Below are 21,851 nucleotides of genomic sequence, written 5' to 3'. Positions count from 1 at the left end.
ACTATGTTTTTTCTGTCTGTTTCCCTCCTCCAAATGTGTGAATCAGCTATATATATATAACTGCCAGGTAAGTTCTATTCATAAAAATGGAGTTTTTATGATAAAACAAAGTTTTATGAATACTTACCTGGCAGTTACATATATATTTTAAAGCCCACCCACCTCCCCTCAGGAGACAGGTCGGGCAAAGATAATCTGAGGAACAGAAAATGGGAATGATTCCAAGTACCACCCTGTAAGGGTTGTTAACCATCTAACCACACAACCACCACAAGGCGGTTGCCGCGATTTTCGATTTAATTCTGCCGCAGTCAGAGACTCAGCTATATATATATAACTGCCAGGTAAGTATTCATAAAACTTTGTTTTATCATAAAAACTCCATATTGGTCTTTTTAATATCCTTTTGATAGTAAATATAACATCCTTACTTGAGAAAATATCAAATTTGGAACACTCGCTATTGAAGGTACAGTGCGTACCAAAACTTTATTGTTGATGAGGATTAGTTTGCAGCTCTGAACAATGTAGATGAGAGTAGTGAGGTGAATGTACTGCACAGCAAAAAGGAGAGCATTAATGCTCTTCTGAAAGCTCTCCAGCAAGCATTTTGTCAGTTGGTGCAATATCATCGTCGTCCTGTGTAGCAACTTCTATTTCCGCTGTTGGAGGACACTTGTCTTCTTTTTTGTAGCTGGTGAAGAAGTTAGTGATGGGAAGTTTCTGCCACAGCCTTTTCTTATGTATAAAGATGTGTTTATTAATTTCTATTACTCCGTTGATTGTATTTCTGAACTGTAGCACATGACTAATCTAGGGTCCCAATCTTCTGTTAATTCTCTGGAATTTTTTGCTGTTTTTTGTAGTTGAGTGATTGGGCGACCTCCTCCTCTTCCCCTTGATCCTCCTGTCCCTCCTCTTCGTAATCTGTCAGAATATCTATAAATGGATCCGAGTGAGCCTCCGAGACTTCAATTAAGTCGTTGCTAGTCATATCTGTGAAGCCGTCTCCTTCTAGCAATTTGCCAACCTCACTGCTTTGTCTACTATAGAGTGGGGGAATTCTTCCCGAAAGAATCTTTTATATTCGTTAACTTCTTTTGGCCACCATATATTCTAGCAGGCAAGAAATATTTTGTTTTTCATCTTTATAGCGAAAAGTTATCATCCGAGTCCATAATCTCAAGCAGGTGTTTTAGGGAGCATTGAATATACTGTACAGGTAGAGTGCCTCAAATGCGCAAATAACACCTTGATACATAGGCCAATCAGCAATGTGATGTTTGTCATAAAGATCTGATCTGTACGGTCTCATGCAAGAGGTCAATCGCCTGGCCTTCAGCATTGTCCATTAGGAGAAGCACCCTAAGATCAAGGCCCTTTTTGGCAAGATAAAGCTCGAATTAGGGGATGAAGCACTGGTGATACCAATCTAGTGTCGGTGCTCTCCTTATCCATGCCCTTTGGTTGTGCATCCAAGAAATTTGCATCATCAATCAATGCATTGGCAGCTGGTCCCTATTTTTTATTTTTCGAGATCCCTTGGGTGTTTGTACTTCTAAGTAAATGCTGGTTTGGTCATAAAGCCAAGTATTTCCACACAAGTGTGAGGAAATCTTTGTAGGCCTTAAGGGAACCGACTCGCATTTCAGGCTTGTCAAATATTAAGATTTGTTACGCAAATTTATTTTAGTTTTGCTTTAAATAATCACTGATGGCCATTTTCTTTCAGTAGTCTTAAGTTAATGCTGTTCCATAATTATTTCACACACAATTTCTTGTGTTTATTTCACGATATTACATGGAGCATCTTGTTCATATGCTCATCAGTGGCCAGTTTGTCAGTGGAAGCAGGTTCTCCATGCACACACATGCTGTTGAGGTTGAACCTCCTTTGAAATTTATCAAACTAGCTCATGCTGGCATTAAATCCAGTTGATTTGGTGGGAGATGTCATAGGTGATCCTGATTCTGGGTCATCATTACCACCCTTTTTGCTGTGTTGTTAAAAGTCACATTTGCCGTCGTCCTTATATTCTTTTAGTACTTCGTGATATGTCATATGGTAGATTCATTGATGCCATAATAGCGACCCATGTCCACATAGCTTCTCCTATCCTTAAGCCTTGCCAGGAGTTTCATCTCCTCTGCTATAGTAGGTATCTTTCTGTGGCCTTTGCTTCACCACCAGAAGCCTTAGGAGGTGCAGGATGTTTGACTGGTATTGGAGGGATCAAAATCAATTTGAAATTTTACAGAAAATATCTTTAGAAAAATACCTCACAACACAGATAAAGATTTTGAAGTGTTGTGTAAAAAATACCTCACAACACAGATAAAGATTTTGAAGTGTTGTGTAAAAAATACCTCACAACACAGATAAAGATTTTGAACAGTGTTGTGTATGCATGCGTAAAAGAAAACTGAACAACAAGGTGTACTGTACTGAATGCTGCTGTAGGCCAGAGATTGATCCTGCGGTCACTGACCCAATCAGTGCCCATGATACTGAACAGCGTGCTCTGATTAGTCGTGCCTCCTCTATCGGTCGATGGTGTGTCATGTTCGAAATCGTCTAGGCAAACTAGGCCACTCCCCCCTTTTCCCCGAGTTTCATTTTCCATACAGTTGTGGGAGTTTACTGTACACTGATTTTTAATGCATTTAATTTATTTAATGTAGTACTTTACTGTATTTTCATTTCTTTTATTCATTTTTAATGTAAAAAAAGGCAAATTTTTGCCACAAATAATTAAAATCTTGAAAATATAAATGTTTCTGGCTGCAGAAACCTACGATATTATGAGAAGTCTGCAATATAGATTTACATACTGTATGAAAAATTAGATAATCCCTTATGTACTGAGGGTATGAGAGGTGAATTGCAATGCGGCGAGGGATTACTGTATATTACAGTATATTAATTTCTTATTAACTCAGCTGAAATGTAAATTGTATTCTGAATTCCAATTTTAATTTTTATCAGCAGTAGCCTCTGTAACTACATAAATATGCAGAATAAATTTTCAAGATGGTTAAATGGTACACAATGTAAAACTCTACTCTATTTGAGTTTACATTTTTGATATTGGGTCCAATGTAACATAAAGAATTAACTCTTGTAAAGTTTGCTTTTATACTGAAAATGCCCAACAGAAATGGGTTATGGAAATATTCAATATCCTAGATTTTAGAAAAGTGCCTTTATGATTTACGCAACGTTTTCAGTAGCTATAACACTCTACTTATAAATTCAGAATCATAAACGTTTATCAGTTTACATTCATATTCCCTCATTACATTTTAAATTTCATAATCATGTAAAGTGAGAGATTTATCCAGAAGTCATTTGGTAAATAGCTCTGTTGTATACTGTACACCATTTTCTTATGTTACACGATAGAAAGATGTAAATACTGCTTATAGGTTGAAGAAATAGTAGTTGTTGGGAGTAGTGACTGGTAACAGATTATTAATAATACCCTATACTAAAGTAGATGAAGGTAAGTATGAACATTTTTTTGGCAGCTGTAGTAAGTCCTTTGAGGTTTATTTTTTTCATTCAGTACTTTGAAACTATGGTGACGTGAGTAAATAAAACTATTTGATTTCACTTGCAATTTTCTGTTAAGTTTAAATTTGTGACAACCTCAATTAACCTTGTCTGGTCAATATATAATGGAACTAATAGTATGTAGAAACTTGTAAAATAATTTGTACAAAAAGCATATGTTATCAAATATATTAAGTTAACTCTTGTTAGGGTCTATGGTAAAAGATACTGGGTTATGGTCTTTAACTTTTTATGATATAAGGACTTCTGTCTTCTTGATGGATTTGATGTGTATATACAGTACTGTTGTAATTAATTTGAAATAGGGCCTACGGTCACCATTCCCTTGAACTAATCTTTTAGGCGTTCATGTATAAATGTAGCTCTTATGAAGTAAAACTGTACAGTACTTTACATTTATTTCCTTAATTTAGTCATCATCAGTAATTACTCGTCCAGTGCAGGTCAAAGGCTTCAGACATGTCCTTCCACTCCCATCTGTTTATGGTCTTTTTTTATGCCAGTTTATACCAGCAAATTTTCCTAGTTCGTCAATCCCTTGTCTTCTCTCTTTTTTTTCCCCTGCTTCTTTTGCTATCTCTAGGGACCCATTCTGTTATTCTCGATTTAGTACAATATAGTATACAGTATATCAGCTCAAATTTTGTTATAATGTTTCTACGTACAGCCTGTATTTCCAAATTATAATGAATGTTGTACATACATCTTTACTCCTGAACACATTGATTGATAATTTGAGTTTTTATTTATTTTTTTTGGGGGGGGGGTATCTTAGGTTTTTGTTTTTTGGGGGGATCTTAGGATTTTTTTTAAAATTTTAAACCTATGGTATAAAAAAAAATGAGACTTTCCTTACATGATATTTATGTAGTGATTTGTTGAGTAAAGATTCATTCTAAGCCATATTGATATTTATGAGTAGTTTCCTTCCATTCGGCAAGAAATCCTGACCCTGGTTCCAGTGTTTTTGAATTGGACTCTTCTCTTTTGTTCCTTGATTTTTATTCATTAAATCTAGAGACATTGAGGTCTTGTTAGGAGAGTGACATTAGGTAGTTTATTTTTTTGCCTTACCCAGTTGGGTAAATAGGTAAATAAGAGCAGCCCATAGGTAAAAAGCAAATTTCTTTGTATGTGTCACACTCTGTACTCTCTTCATTGGGCAAAAAAAAAAAAATTATATTTGTAGAGGAATTTAAGATTATGAAAAGGTGCGTGTAAGGGCCAATATTTTGTCGAAAACGTGGTGTAAAGCCCGTTCAACAAATATGGAAGATAGCAGACAGATTCGATTTTCAGACCCAGAAACAGATTAGAGAATAGATAGAAAGAGATTTTGACCATGTGATAAAAGGAGTGTAGTTAATGATAAGGAGAGCATTTAATGATTTGAGGTACTGCTGTAGAAATGAAAGTAGTTTTATTATGATGAGTTAAAAAGCCCCCTAAAGATATGGGAGGAAGGGAAGTGGTAAAGATCAGGGACCTGGACCAGGTTAGAAATCTTAGGGAAGAAAGTTTGCAAGATTGTAGAGAAGGAAGAGAGATTGTTTCTCTCAAGTAAAAAAAGAAGTTGTAAGGGTTACGTAGAAGATATTTTAATTGAAACGGAACTGAAAGTAGAGGAAGATGATAGTTGCTTTATTCAGATTGAATGAATGATTTTCTTACTTTTTGGTGTCAGGACAGCATATATTTTCCAATCTGTAGCTCTAAAGTTTACTATGAAGTATTTGTGTTTTGTTCTACGCTTTAGGAGATGGTTGTGCTCACAGACTTTGGTTGCATTAGAAATTATGTATCGTTTGAGGAATTTCACACTAGAGACTACTCTCAATTTTTTTTAATGAGACGTATTTGCACTGACTTGCAGCGGTGCTCTTTTGGCTCGGAAAAGTTTCCTGCTATCTGATTGGTTAGAATTATCTTGTTCAACCAATCAGCGAGTGGGAAACTTTTCCGAGCTAAAAGGGCACCCCTGCGAGTCGGTGCAAATCTGCCTCACTACAAAGAATTGACTATAGTTCTTTATTCCTTTTATATTTAGAATCACATATTCATTATACATTATTCATATTAGATATCCATGTGATTGACAAATGAAAGTTTTAAGAATAAAGATCAATAATACAAGTTTTCCAATTACGACAATATTTTAGTAATTTGAGATTGAGGTCCATAGTTCAACCTTTTGTTGAAGTATAAGCATGTATTGAAATAGGGTTTTACGTGATGATGAATACTGATCACACGTAGAAACTTATTTTTCACTCAAAAGAAATGTCTGCCTGTTCAGATCTCTTATCATATGCTGCATCTTGTATTAACCCTTTTACCCCCAAGCTATTTTCAACCCTTAACCCTCAGGCGTTTTCTTTTTCAAGCACATTTTGCAATATATTTTTTTTTAATTTCAGTAACAGCCTTAATTTTCGTCATAGAGAGGTCAGGTTGGTCTCATTATTTTGGAAAATGCCTTAAGTTTCTCATAAAGTTACCAAAAATATGCAAAAAAAAAAAAAAAATGTAAATAGCATATTTTTTTTGCAAGGACATACCGGTACGTCCATGGAGGTAAAGGTACGAGTTTTGTGAAACGTACCAGTACGTCCATTGGGGGTAAAAGGGTTAATTGCTTTACTACCATTTTAATTTAAGGAACTTGTGGGATATAGCTTTCATGGAATCGCATAGATTTACCGTAACCCTCATTAAATGAAGATACATGTTTACAATTACCCTTAATCTGTCCTATCTTTACATATAAAAAAAGCAAAAATGCATTTTCTTCAAGTGTAACACAGTCCAACCTATGATTTTTGAAGTGTTGTGTTCAAAGTGATTTTAAAACGTTCAAACAGTTGCACTTCACTCTTAGCGGTAGCTTCGAAAATGCATTTTTGCATTAGACATATGCCTACTGTAGCGTTGTTTGATCTACAGCTGTAAAGTACTGTACAATAGTTACATTTAATCTATTGCTATATCTGTGTTGAAATTCAGTAGTGGTAATTTTAGATACAGCTTTTCAATTCACTGAATATCCTCTCTTGATAATAAAGTTGACATCAAGTACAGTTTGAATACTTTATTATTAGAAAATGGTATTAGAGTATAAGTACGTGGTAATTACAGGACCAGAATAGTGAATTTCACAAGACGTATGTGTGTAATGTTAGGGTCCCCCCTTGGCCCCTTAGCCAACATAACTTTTACCACCCACAGGAAGTGTCTCTGGACGATGAAGTAGATGACAGTGCACTTTTTAATGCTACATCCGCCCCAAAGTTGCAGTTGAGCCAGGTCTGTGCTTATAAATTTTTAAAAGGACTATACATATTGCATAACTTAGAATGCAGAGGTTGTTTTTTTTTTTTTAGAAATCTATTACTCATATATATATATATATACTCTATGTCCATATTTGTATCCTGAATGTTCCTAGGATCACTTTCAATTTTTCTGGTAGACAAGAAGACATACAGTAGTCTTGCTTTGCACATAGTGATCTAGCAGAGCTATAAAAGAGAAAATGAAAATGGGGTTTGGATATGTATACAAATTTCAACTAGGAACAACATTGAAAAAGGGTTCTTTGACAGTTGTCTGCCGAAGAGAGGAGTTAAATTATTTTTTTGTTGCTTGAATTTCTAATGCACATCTATTCCCCCTTTTCACATAGCATCGTCAAATGCTTGCCTCGTCTTGGCATGGCAATGGTCTTTAGACTTTACAATAGTGTGATGATTGATGTAGGAAAACGGGTAAGAGCACAGGTCTAGATTCGCACACAACTGCTGCTTTTAATATTTAGCACAGATGTTCTGATTTATACTCATTCACACAGCTCGTATTGACAGGAGGTGTTCTTTTCTAATTTCAAAAGACTTTAATCTGATACCAGCACCTTACTTTACATTTCATAGATATTTTACGATGCCATTCACTAACTGAGGGTTATGAAGCGTGAAGTAGGAGATGAGGAATGGAGAACTATTGATTTAAAAGCTCAGGATAGAGATGATTGGCGAAATCAAACAGAGGTCCTTTACATTAATAGGTGTAGTATAAAATGGTGATGATGATAATGGTGATTCACAAACTGAATCTTCAGGCATACAGAATCCTTGGGCCATTTTAAGTTGATCTCTCACTTAAATAGATTTTCAGTTGTATGTATGATTCATAAGGTTATGAAAATCAATTTTTATAATAAGAAAATAATTTCATAACCCATTTCTCATATTGTGAATGCTCTTCTCCCAGCCTCAAATCTTGCTGCCTCTCTTACAGTGTTCGTGAAATGTTAGATTATTGGCTAATATATACGCCTTGTTCAGACATAGTTTCATGATCCTTGGAACTATGAGAACGTGGATATGGTTATGTAAATGATTTATAGATTTCCATGATTTTTTATTATAAGGTACGAATGATTCAAATTTGTCCTTGAATGTTCTTATAGATTTTTTTTTGAACAAATGGCATTCATTTAAAGGCCTTTTTCTGCTAGATAATTTGAACTGAGGGAGATTTTATTCCGTATGTGGAAATCTCTAGATTCTTCAGCCTTAGTATATAAAAATCCATCTTTGATAAACACTTACTGCTGCTGTATGCCTTTTCCTGAAATCTATATTAATACTAGTCATTTAGTATGAGTATTATTTTGGAGGCAGATCACTTGCATGGATTATGAGTGTGTGCTGTACTTTGATTTGGCATGGATTTATGAAAGGATCTGGTAAACGATATTACTGATGGGCGTCTTCCTCTTATGTTGTTTATAGAGTTGTGACTATTGCTACTGTAGTCAGGCATGTGTCAAGAATTTGGGATGCTTGGAATTGATTATTTTCATCGTGAAATTAGTCCAATTACAGTGAACCCTCGTTTATCGCGGTAGATAGGTTCCAGACGCGGCCGCGATAGGTGAAAATCCGCGAAGTAGTGACACCATATTTACCTATTTATTCAACATGTATATTCAGACTTTTAAAACCTTCCCTTGTACGTAGTACTGTTAACAAACTACCCTTTGATGTACAGAACACTTAATGCATGTACTACAGTACCCTAAACTAAAACAGGCACAAATATTAAAGGCAATTTTATATCATGCATTTCCTAAACACGCTAAAAAGCACGTTAAAAAATGGCAACCAATGTTTTGTTTACATTTATCTCTGATCATAATGAAGAAACAAACTGGAGGTAGAGCTTTGCTTATTACCCAGACATATTTCCCATACTATTCCCTTAGAACTACATCACATCTTCCTACTTTAGATATATATATATATATATATATATATATATATATATATATATATATATATGTATGTATGTATATATTATATATATATATATATATATGTGTGTATATATATATATATACAGTATATATATATATATATATATATATATATATATATATATATATATATATATATATATATATATATATATATAATTTATATGTATACACATATACATACCTACATATATACATACATACATATATACATAAATACATGCATACATATATATGTATATATGTTACTGTATATATATGGGTTATGGAAGAAATCCGCGAAGTGGTGAATCCGCGATGGTCGAACCGCGAAGTAGCGAGGGTTCACTGTATGTATCTATACATTGTCTTGAATATTACCTGCGTAGTAGCGTACTGTGCATGTGTAAATAACTGCCCGTATACCACAGGTCAATAGTTAAAACATCCAAACAGTCTCAGGGAAGGGTCAGAGGTTTGTAATGATAATTGACCCCCATTGGGGTAAACGCTTACGGTGTGGCTAGTGTGACGCACTGTAGATGTCAAAGTTTATAGCATCCTTTTGGCTGTAGTTACATTGCTTTCTGTCTTATAATTCATGTTTCCTTAATTGCATGGCTACTAATTTACCTCACCGTGCTCAAACTCTTACGTCTAGTAGAGAATTTCTCTTTGGGCAAGCCCCTTTATAGAATCTAGAATTGTTGCTCGATGGTATTTTTAAACTTGATAATAAAAACAATGTCTGTAGAAGATTAGAAAGAAACTTTAATCATCTAAAGACACCAAGACTGTATTTTATGCAGCGATTGTTTAGCCTGTCACTTATGGAAGAAAAATGTGGATGTTGAAGGAAAATGAAAGAGAAAAGGTTGGAATATGAGAAGATGAATTGTTTACATGAATTTTTTGTATATGTTGCTTAAGAACTGAAAGAATGAAAATATGATATTTTATGGTGTTGCCACTGAGATATATATTTGATTGTAAAGTAATATACCTGTACAATCAACTCAATACAGTAAAGCATGGGACCCTGTTACTGTATTCGCTTTTATGGAAACATTCTGCGATATCTAATTCACCAACCCGGCCAGCTTGTTTGTTTTGTATATTAGCTCTTTGTTAAAGCATGATAACCCTTGTTTATCGATATTCAGTAGTATTATCATAAATTTTGATAGTTAATTTGTTTATTATATTGTCTTGTTATTAATATTATAAGTTAAATCTTTTATATAATTAGAACTTGATTCTCTTGTCATTGTATTCTATCCACTTTTTTGATAAAATGCTTTAACCTTGGAAATATGGCATAGTTCAGAAACCAAGTAGAAAAGTCTTGCGTAATCCGCATCTTAAGAACCTAAAAATTACAGATGTTACATTGTTTATGATGTGAATTGGAACATAAGGCCAAGAATAACAAACAATGTTCACTGGATGAGTAATGTAAAAAAAAGAAATTAAATATTTAGGAAATTATAGAACTTTAAGTAAAGTACACTTTGTGAAATTCGTTCATTTAAGATTACTGTAGTTTGTAAAGATTGATACAGTAAGTGGATAACTTTTCATGAGAATTTATCAAGCAGCGGTAGATATTGTACACAAGCCAGAATATAGTGGCCAGATATATGCTTTCAGTAAATAAACAAATATCTTTATGGAATCTACTCTGCCATGGTAACAAGCAAAAAAATAACTTGCTTTGGTGATGGTACTGGAAATTTTGACGTGGAATGTTGAAACGGAAGTTTGCAGATATTACCACAGTTAACACTTATAAGATTTGTTTGTGATCTGTTCCGAATACAGATGCATAAACATGATTTTTGCTCAAAGACTTTGAAAAAGTATCATTCATCTTATAACATACTAAAATGAGTTATATTATGCAAAGAGACACTTTAGAAATTTCTTTTTGCAGGATGCCCCTGAACCGCCTGTGCCAGCATCTAGCATCCTTCCTCCCATGGGCGCACCCCTAACTCCACCAATTGCTCCTATTGACCCAACTCTCACTTCGAGTTTAACACCCAGTGTGTCTGTAGCAGCACCTGCACCTGTAGCTCCAATTCCTGAGGCGGTATGTATTGAGTAATCCTAAATAATAAAACAATGATAGTGTTTTTTTTTCTGGGGCCTTCTTTATGAACCTCCCCTGGTTTTCATATAGCTTCTTCTCCAGTAGCTCGGTTTAATCGACACCTACCTGAATTGTGTTAAAACTTTCCAATTTTCTTAACCTTTAAAATAATGGAACCTTCTAGCATTAAGTAGTTAGAAGTTTAGAACTGCCACACATTAGACACTCTTTGGCTCTTCAGTTTCTCAGTCATATCAGCCACGATCACACGTTCCCCAGATTATTTGCACACTGCGATTTGATATCTTTCCCTAGATTTGTTAGCAATTACTACAGTACTTAATATGTGCAAGGGAATTGTTTCTGGGTGTTCATGGTCCATATTCCCTTTGTGTATTGCCTTTTAAACTTTACGTAACAATGTTTACACACACCAACTCTAACTTCTTGAAAGAGGCTTGCAGTTTAGATTTACCTAGTACTTAGGTGTTATCAGCATTTGTATGTTTTGTGATTAAAAGAGAACAGATGATGTACATACGTGGTATGTCAGTATTGGAGTTAAGAAAACTGAAATTAACTTCTATTCCTAATTTGGGACCTGTAATCAACATTAATTGAATAGTGGCACGAGTAGAGAGCAGAACTCTTGTGATTGACTTTCAGAAATACTAAAGCTTCCAAAAATGAGTTAGTTTTTTCAACCTCAGATGTGCCAGCAAGGAGACCCTTTGAGGGATAGCGCAACAGATTTCAGTTACAGTAGATGCTCCAAAAGGATTGCTAACCGCACTCGAAAACCTTATCGTAGAACAGTATGACTGCTCTTTCCCATTTGCAGTAGGGGTAAGACTGTCCCGCTTATTCTGTTTGGGAAAGTCTGCAACCCGACCAGTGGGTTTTGGTTGTAATCAAAGAAGCCTACTGAATTCCTCTTAACTTCCAACCCTCCCTGATCAAAGAAACCAGTTCTGTACCAGTTCAGCAAAAGCTCAGTTGCTACAAATAGAAATTGTAAAACTTCTTGAGAAGGGTGTGATAGAAGAAGAAATCATAAACCCTTCCTCTGGGTTCTACAACAGATTATTCCTAGTCCCTTAGTCGTCATTGGCATATTTTGGTAATAAGCAATTTTAGGATTTCCAGAGCTTTACAGGCCGGTTTGGGCGTAGGGGGTTTGTTTAGGCTATGAGAAACAAATCCAAGCAGGTTCCTCAGCAGAAGCATTATGAAAGGCATCTATCTTCTGTGTTTTTCCCTTTTGAAGTGAGGGTGGGACTTTTCGTTTTCCTTCTTGCCCATGCACATATAGATGGTGTCCTTTGTGATACATGTGTATGCTGTTATTGCTTTGGTATTGGTCCTTGGAGACTGCACAGCTGAAGAAAAACCTTTTTTGTGGAAAAGTCTATGTGGTCTCCAAGATCCTCCCTCCCTAGCCTTGTTTAGAGAAGGGGAACGTATAACTCTCACATCGAGTATGGAAAATGGTGGCTGGTCATAAACTAGAGCACAAATACTATGGTCTCTAGTATTATTATTGTTTCTCGTTGATAACATGTCTTCAGTTGTCAGATGAATTTCAGCATTAGAGATGCTCTGTTGGGTTCAATAGAGCCTGAAGCTGTAGGTCTTTCTTATACACTGAGTTGGTGCTTTGCACATTGTAACACTGGCCCTAGAGTGGGGAAGATTGTAACACTGGCCCTAGAGTAGGGAAGATTGTAATACTGGCCCTAGAGTAGGGAAGGCTATACTTTGGTATTTTCTGTCGTATTGGATTCCATGTTCTAGCCTTTAAAGAAGGGTATGGGCAAGGGGCCCGGTAATTTTTAGGTACATTACTGTACTGGGATTCACAGAGCTTGATTGTGTGTTCCCCTAATTTTATTTTAAGGAGTAATTTATTCATGACATTTATTAAAATAAATGAAAAAAATAATTATTTATTAGTAAATGTAAGCTACATTATATAGATTAAAAGAATAACTTAACATACCATGAAAATTAGCTTTATTTTTTTTATATTTTGATAAGATATAAGAAAAATTTAAAATTTATTAGAACAGGAATTTAAAAAAACTGTGAGGAAGAAAATTTGAAGTCATTCCTTGAAAAGTATGAAAACAAAGCATTATAATGCTTATTGAATTATCAAAATATGCTGAGATTTTGAAATGAAAAAAGAAAATATAATTTGAGAAAACCCCATTTAAAGATTTTTTCACGTATTCTCATTGGTAGAGTTACTAGGTGATAGGTACTAGGCTCCTGATCTCTTCTCTTACTAAATAGATTAAATTCCTTTTAATAAGATAAATTATATAACAACAGCTTAAGGGAGCCCATTACAGTTGCCAACTACTCGTTATTGCCGTGTCCCGTCATACGTGACTTCTGTGTCTACAGTGTTACTACTCGTTATTGCCGTGTCCCGTCATACGTGACTTCTGTGTCTACAGTGTTACTACTCGTTATTGCCGTGTCCCGTCATACGTGACTTCTGTGTCTACAGTGTTACTACTCGTTATTGCCATGCCCCGTCATACGTGACTTCTGCGTCTACAGTGCTACTACTCGTTATTGCCGTGTCCCGTCATACGGGACTTCTGTGTCTACAGTTGCCAACTACTCGTTATTGCCATGTCCCGTCATACGTGACTTCTGCGTCTACAGTGCTACTACTCGTTTTTGCCGTGCCCCGTCATACGTGACTTCTGCGTCTACAGTGCTATTTTCATCAGCGTTGAAACCTAAATATTCATGATGTCCGCTTACTATATAATCAAGTTCATATTTTATTGTGGTTTTCAGCAATCTTTTCAATAGATAGTTTGTACCAGAGGCAAGTAGAATTAGCAAAGGGTTTCACCTACAAATACACTTGTGTTGGTACTATCGAACACATTTTGATACGCAAGTGGTGCTGTTGTTACGTCTTATTTTTTCTGTTTTTAAGCTTTGTCTTTCACTTTACATGCTCATAAACTAAAGGCAATTCACGTCCACATTTCACAGCCATGTCGAGGTCAAGATTTGTTGATTTGTTACTCAAAATCCAGTTTAGTCATTTTGCCAAAATCCCCAAACGAGTATGCTTTCCAGAATTTTTTTTTACCATTTTTATACAAAAATTATTTCATTATCTTCACCACGTAAACACTGCTCCCTCTTACTGATATTACTTCCCATGAACTTATTTCAATGCTCAGTAATTATTAGATGAATCATCACCAGATAGAAGAGTAAAACCATTTGTATACAGAACTTTCATAAAACAGTAAAGTTTCCCAATACCTTATATGAAACCTTTCGCTCAGTCTCGGAGGTGTTTTGAACGTCTCAAGATCAGCTGATTTCACTACATGTGTTTACTTAGAACATCCACCAACTTTTTGTGTGAAAATCAACCATTGATTCTGAAATAAGTGAATGTTAAATAGAGGTCTTCATCCTTGGTATGTTGATATAGAACAAAAGCACTAAAACAGCATAGAAAGGGCAAAAAACTGTAAATAAGGTAGCTGCCCATCGGACAATTCGTAGTAGTAGTTTTTGCTAAATTATCTTTCAAGAACTAAGGAAGATTACTGATAATCTCTTCTCCAGTACTAGCGTTGCTGATGTCCAACATGTATGAGAGATTAGAAATGTAAATATGAAGAACTTTCTCAAAGTAATGATGCCAGTGGTCGCTGTGGTCAATATCTATAAATTCTGGGAATGTGTGTGCAAAAAAATTCTCTTTTTTCCCATTTAAAGAAGCCTTCAGGTGACAATCTTTCATCTGGCAATAGAACTGACCTTTTACCACAAGTATGACAGTCTGAAAATGTGTACGAGACACGAAAGGGCTATTTCTGAGGCCGCCAATACAGGAAAGTTCTTTGAGATTACACAGCACCCCCACCCCCCCCCCCCCACCCCGCCCCCCAAAAATTAGGTTTTTCCTTTGACAGAACCCCTTCTTAAATGAAAGGACATTGGTTAAGGAGCAAAGTACCAGAAGAGGATATAATGCATATGAACAATTCCTTTTATTATTACATTTCCTTTTAAAAGCCTATAGAATGTGAATGTGTGTGAGACAAGGTTTAAAGGTTGCTCATGAATTGCAGAGGCAAGGAACAGTGACATTCCCCTATCAAGTAGGACAATGCCCCCAGAAACTGACCATATATACATATGATCAGTGCCCAAACCCCTTCTCCACCCAAGCTAGGACCAAGGAGGGCCAGGCAATGGCTGCTGATGACTCAGCAGAGACCTATAGGCTCCCCTAAACTGCCTATTTGGAGCTCACAATGATGGTGAGGTTGCAGCAACCAAAGGAACTGACAAGTCTCAGTGGGACTTGAACCCGATTATTTGATTACCACTTTTCCCACCACTTTGTTAGTGTATTTGTCAGCAATGGGACTGACAGTTGATGTAAGTTTCCTCAAAATAAGAAATGGAATTAATAATAGATTAGATTAGTTTGATATTTACCTCTAGATCGCATTATATTCCTCTGTCCCTTCCACCCATCCCACTTCAAGACATTTTGTACCTAACTGGAAGTCTCTGTAGAATCAATCCAGGCGACTCATTCCTTGAGTTGGTGGGTCGAGCCTGGCGATCCCGAAAGAGAACGATATAGTTTTTTTCTTTCTTTCTTTTTTTTTTAGTCTAAAGCCATCACTTTGTAGATACAAACGAGGTGACTTAGAGGTAAGTATCAAAATAATATATTTCATTCCAATTGTCTTTTATTTGCAGTTTTTGAGAGATTATAAAGAATGAGTTTAAGTAGAGATAAAGCTAGTTCTATTGATTAAACAACTGGCTTTTTTAAATATTAAACTTAGCCGGTGAATATATATATATATATAGCTTACGTCTCCGACGGTCGACAGATTCCAAAAACTCGCGAGCGATCGCCATGAAGGCTGCCGGGTGTGCCCACCAGCGCCGACTATCGGCCAGATATCGCATATACTTCTCCATATGTTCAGTTCCTCTCTGTCGGTGGTAGTGACAGCATTGGTTCCGCTCGCGCTTAACCTCAAGTTTTTACTGATTGGTGAAGTACTTGTTCATGGTTTTATGGCTTTCGCCGTGTTTTATTATTCTCAAGCAATACGATCTTCAAAAGAAATGCTTTTGAAAAGAGAAAATTTTTTTTTTTTTTTACCCTTGCTTTTTTAATCTCTCTCTGGATTTTCCATAGAGAAAAGATGGCCGACCCTTCCCTCAGTGTACAGAAGTGTGTTAAAGGTTTTTAGTAATTATTTTATCACTTTATAAATTATTGTTGATATTTATAGATTTACCTCTATATATTTTATATCTCACCCGCCTTTATTAGGCCTCTTCGATTCCCTTTCCATTTATACTAAACACCGAGATAAATTTTATATTTTTGTTTAGAAGCGACCTATGCCTATTCTTTGTAGGCGGTACGGACTTGGAAAGCGAAGTTAAACAACGTTCAGCCCATTCAATTTTTATATTTGTTTAGATTGATGAGATGAATATTTTTAGAAAATATTTTAAGAAATTTATTCTTTGAATAGTCTTCGTGCTGTTTTCAAAGATGAACTAACGTTTGGTTTATTTATGCTACGCAGTTTGCACTCTATCGTTACGATAGAGAAAGAGAGAATCATGGTTTCACTTTGCAGAAAGAGTAAATCGTTTTTGACGTTTTGTTCATTCTTCTTACAAACTGAAGTTTTTTTAATACTAATTTAAAGGAACATGTTAATTTTCAATTTCTTAGTCCTTTTAGTATTTTTCTTTAGTCAAATAACCTTTTTATTGACGAAGAGTGAGTGAGCCTTTCTCTTGTGAGTGGCAAGAGAGCGAGAGAGAGAAAGAGAGGGAACAATCCAAATCTTTATTCTCGCAGATATTTACTCTTGTCCCAAGTCTCTGTACGGGGAGAGAGAGAGAGAGAGAGAGAGAGAGAGAGGATAAAACGTTCTAGTTTTTATTCTCATCCCAAGGCACTGTACGGTGAGAGATTGAAAACGTAGTCCTTAGTGATTTAGTTTTAGTCTCCTCCCAAGTCACTGATCTTTTTAACTTTATATATTTCCGTTTTATTCCACATATATGTATATGTTTATTAATTTTTGCATGTGTGTTTCATTTTGTACTAATGAGCTTACATTATACGACATATTTCGCAATTCTAACCTTTTGATTTAAGGGAGAATTGCATGCTTCAGGTAGAAATCAGCTTTATTCATGTCTAATGTGAAATTATTAAAAAGTGCAATGTCAGTGAAGAAAGTGCGAAAAACATGTTCAGTGTAGCGGAGGGTTTGTTTGTTCGTGCTTGTCACTTGCCTAGTCCGAGACCTCTTTCAGGCTCCCCTACCCCAGGGAGAAGGAATGTCGTAGGACCTAAGGGAGTGAGAGGTGTAAACCAACGAACAGACGTTCCCTCAAAGGTATCAGACGTTGCTCTTCAAGCACGTCCTTACCATAAGACAGGAGAGACGAAGTTCTCTTTAAAAACCTTGGCGTAAGGTTTCGAGACGGTTGAAATGTTAATTAGTTCCTTCAGAACAAGTTCAACGTCCTAGCTGTAGTCATCATGAGAGTCCCGTTCATAGCGATGACGTTCATGTACAGACGTTTCCGATGTCACGATCTATTCAGAGTGCGCAGCGTGACGTTGAGCTGCAGTCACCGCAGACTCGACATGACGTTGAGCAGTAGACACCGTAGACACGACGTGACGTCGAGCGTCAGTCACCGTAGTCACGATATAGCATCGAACAGCAGTTATCGCTGTTACTACTTGACGTTTGAACGTCGGCCACCGCAGTCACAGGTTGATCCGAAGTTAAGTGTTTTGCAAGATATGCTGTTAAAGCTTTCTTCTTTAATAGAAGCTTACGATCCTGTTCCTGTGCGAAAGGATCCTTTGCTTTTTGTACGTCACGGTTCTGGGATACGTGATTCAGGTCTTCAACCTTCTAAACGAGCTTTGTTACGTTACGCTGACGTTATCCCTAGTGTCAGCTTTGCTGTTAAAAGAGATGCGGAGCATAAATCTCGATGTAACTTTGATCGACAGTCAGCCGCAGTCACAGCGTGACGTTGAGCTGCAGACACCGCAGACACGATGTGACGTTGAGCGCTAGCCATGAGACGCTCCAAGATTTTATGGTAGGCTTCAGAGCTAGACCATCTCCTGAAAGGAGTTTTTCGAGCGTTTGAAGTATTTAATTTTTTGGATTGGTCCCTGGGAGCCTTAAGTAAGAAGGTCTCCCCAGCTGACAATGTATTGCTGTACAAATTATGTCATGCATGAACAAGGCTATAAGGGATGGCTCCAATGAACTGGCAGCCACGTTCACTGCAGGAGTACTTAAGATGTAAGTGCACTCAATGTGTTCATTGTCAAGACAAAGTTCACGATGAAGACTACCAAATCTGTCTTGGCAGCAGTAAAGGAAGGCGACTGGATGGTCTCTCTCAACCTTCAAGATGCATACTTCCACATCCCGATTCATCCAAACTTTCAACAATATCTGAGGTTTGTGGACGGGAAAGTAGTGTACCAATTTCGAGCACTGTGCTTCGGCCTCAGTCCTGCTCCTCTTGTTTTTACAAGGCTTATGCAAAATGTAGCAAGCTTTCTACATTTTTCAGGGATCAGAGCCTCCCTTTATTTTGACGACTGGCTAATCAGGGCGTCGTCATTAAATCGCTGTCTGGAGAACCTTAAATGGACATTAGACCTAACCAAGGAGCTAGGTCTTATAGTGAACGTAGAGAAGTCGTAACTTACAGTATGCCATCCCAGACTATTCTTTATTTGGGAATGGAGATACAGTGTCGAATTTTTCGGGCCTTTTCGTCTCCCACAAGAATGGAACAAGCTCTGTTAAAAGTCCGTCACTTGCAAGAGAAAAACAGTTGCTCTGTAAGAGTTTGAACGAGTCTCGTGGGAACTCTTTCATCGCTGGAGTAGTTTATCTCTCTGGGGAGACTTAACCTTTGCCCTCTCCAATTTCACCTAAACCACTGGAACAAGGAGAAGGGCTTAGAGAGTATCTCTTTCCCAATCTCCAACTCAGTCTAGACATATCTGACTTGTTGGGACAGCAACATCAGATTTCGAGAAGGTCTTTCTCTTGCGATCAAGACCCCAAACCATGTGTTGTATTCAGATGCATCGGATTTGGGTTAGGGAGCGCCACTGGACAATCTGGAATGCTCGGGTCTTTGGTACACGGATCAGAAGGGACTCCATTTAAGGCAAGTAACATCTCTCTTTTGACAAGATTTGTGCAAGGAGAAATGAATGTCTTAGCGGACTGCCTCAGCAGAAGAGGACAAGTCATCTCCATGGAGTGGACGTTGCACAAGACTGTGTGCGAGAAGCTATGGATGACATGGGGTCAACCCACCATAGATCTTTTTGCAACTTCACTGACAAAGAGGCTCTCGACTTACTGCTCTCCAGTTCCAGATCCAGAGGCAGCCCACATAGACGCTTTCCTGCTGGACTGGTCTCGCCTAGACATCTATGCCTTCCCACCATTCAAGATCCTAGACAAGGTTCTTCAGAAGTACGGCTCTTACGAAGGGACCAGGTTGACGTTGGTTGCTCCGCTCTGGCCCGCGACTGAGTGGTTCACAGAGGTACTTCTATGGCTAGTAGACATTCCAAGAAGTCTACCGTTGCGGATGGATCTCCTGCGTCAGCCTCACGTAAAGAGATTTCATCAAAGCCTCCCCGCGCTTCGTCTACCTGCCTTCAGCCTATCGAAAGACTCTCTAGAGCTCGAGGGTTTTCGAAGGAGGCAGCTAGAGCGATCGCGAGGGCTAGAAGATCCTCTACCATCAGGATCTATCAGTCGAAATGGGAGGTATTTAGAGACTGGTGCAAGTCCTCCTCTATTTCCTCTTCCAGTACCTCTGTAGTGCAGATTGCAGATTTTCTGCTTTATCTGAGAAATGGTTGCTCCCTTTCTGCATCTACCATTAAAGGCTACAGAAGCATGTTAGCTTCTGTTTTCAGGCATAGAAATTTGGATCTATCTAATAACAAAGATCTTCAAGACCTTCTTAAGTCTTTCGAGACTTCCAAGGAGCGTCATATTTCTACTCCTACTTGGAACTTGGACGTGGTCCTGCAGTTCCTTATGTCAGACAGGTTTGAACCGTTAAGTTCGGCCTCCCTGAAGGATCTTACCCTCAAGACACTTTTCTTGGTGAGCTTGGCTTCTGCGAAAAGGGTTAGTGAGATACATGCTTTTAGCAAGAATATCGGCTTCTCCGCTAATAAAGCAGTCTGCGCTCTTCAGCTTGGTTTTTTGGCCAAAAATGGACTTCCGTCTCGTCCATGGCCTAAATCGTTTGAGCTTCCCAGTCTATCTGAGATTGTTGGGAATGAAGTTGAAAGAGTGCTGTGCCCCGTTAGAGCTCTTAGTTTTATTTATCTAGAACTAAACTGCTGTGAGGTTTTTTCAGAGGCCTTATGGTGCTCCGTTAAAAAGCCCTCTTTGCCTATGTTGAAGAATGCGTTGTCTTATTTTATTAGACTATTGATTAGAGAGGCACACACTCATTTAAGTGAGAAGGACTGTAATTTGCTTAAAGTTAAGGCTCATGAAGTTAGAGCGGTAGCAACTTCAGTAGTATTTAAACAAAATAGATCCCTTAGAAGTATTATGGACGCGATCTTTTGGAGAAGCAAGTAGGTGTTCGCTTCATATTACTTGAAAGATGTCCAGACTCTTTATGAGGACTGCTACACGTTGGGACCATTCGTAGCAGCGAGTGCAGTAGTGGGTGAAGGCTCTACCACTACATTCCCTTAATCCCAATATCCTTTTAATCTTCTCTTGAAATTTTTAATCTTGTTTTGGGTTGTACGGGAGACTAAGAAGTCTTTCGCAATCTTTTGATTTGACGGGTGGTCAAAATATTGTTTCTTGAGAGCGCCCAGATTAAGGGTATTGATGACGTCCAGTTGTAGGGGTGTTCACCCTGATTATAACAGCTCCTAGAAGTCTTTCAGCATCCTGAGAGGATCGCTGGGCTTCATAAGGATAGCGGACTAATGAGTCAGAGTATTCATCAGTGTCAGCTTCCTTATCAGGTACCTATACTTAAGTTTGTTTTTTTGAATATTTGTCAAAAACTCTTGAGCATATATGCCTTTATTGTTTTAATACTGGTCTCTACCCACCACCATGGGTGTGAATCAGCTATATATATATTCACCGGCTAAGTTTAATATTTAAAAATGATATTTTCAATTTAAAATAAATTTTTGAATATACTTACCCGGTGAATATATATAATTAAAGGCCCTCCCTTCCTCCCCGATAGAGACCCCACGGACTGAGAGGAACTGAACTTATGGAGAAGTATATGCGGTATCTGGCCGATAGTCGGCGCTGGTGGGCACACCCGGCAGCCTTCATGGCGATCGCTCGCGAGTTTTTGGAATCTGTCGACCGTCGGAGACGTAAGCTATATATATATTCACCGGGTAAGTATATTCAAAAATTTATTTTATATTAAAAATATCATATTTCACATTTCCTCATATTTATAATAAGTGTTGCTAGTTGCGGTTTGGAGAGTCGTGTATGTTTATAAACAAGGGTAAATTACTTGAGATTATAGAGCTGGCAAGTATGTTGTTTTATCATACTCTACTGGGTCTTCCCTGGTATGTGGGATTATTGATAACTTATATTTTGTTATATTTTTCTGGGAATTTATTTAACCCTTTTACCCCCAAGCTATTTGGAACTTTCCAACCCTTAACCCCCAGGGGGTTTCTTTTTCAAGCACATTTTGCAATATATATTTTTTTTAAATTGCTCTTACATCCTTAATTTTTGTCATAAAGAGGTCAGGTTGGTCTCATTCTT

General features: G+C 37.2%; 1 protein-coding gene across 8 annotated transcripts in view; it reads left to right on the top strand.

Annotated features, from left to right (window-relative positions):
• Window positions 1-21,851, top strand: part of LOC137618049 (sorting nexin-2-like) — an 80,318-nt gene that overhangs the window by 27,541 nt on the left and 30,926 nt on the right. For 6 of the 8 annotated variants that reach the window (XM_068347987.1, XM_068347985.1, XM_068347983.1 and 3 more), the window contains 2 exons: window positions 6,800-6,877; window positions 10,801-10,959. In XM_068347987.1, the coding sequence (XP_068204088.1) occupies window positions 6,800-6,877; window positions 10,801-10,959 (237 nt within the window). The remainder of the gene's footprint in view (window positions 1-6,799; window positions 6,878-10,800; window positions 10,960-21,851) is intronic. The other 2 variants (XM_068347989.1, XM_068347984.1) reach the window with 1 other exon arrangement.

Source organism: Palaemon carinicauda, chromosome 24, assembly GCF_036898095.1.
Source record: "Palaemon carinicauda isolate YSFRI2023 chromosome 24, ASM3689809v2, whole genome shotgun sequence".
Taxonomy (NCBI): Eukaryota; Metazoa; Arthropoda; class Malacostraca; order Decapoda; family Palaemonidae; genus Palaemon; species Palaemon carinicauda.
Note: the sequence above shows the minus strand (reverse complement) of the source record. Positions and strands in the feature narration are given on the sequence as shown.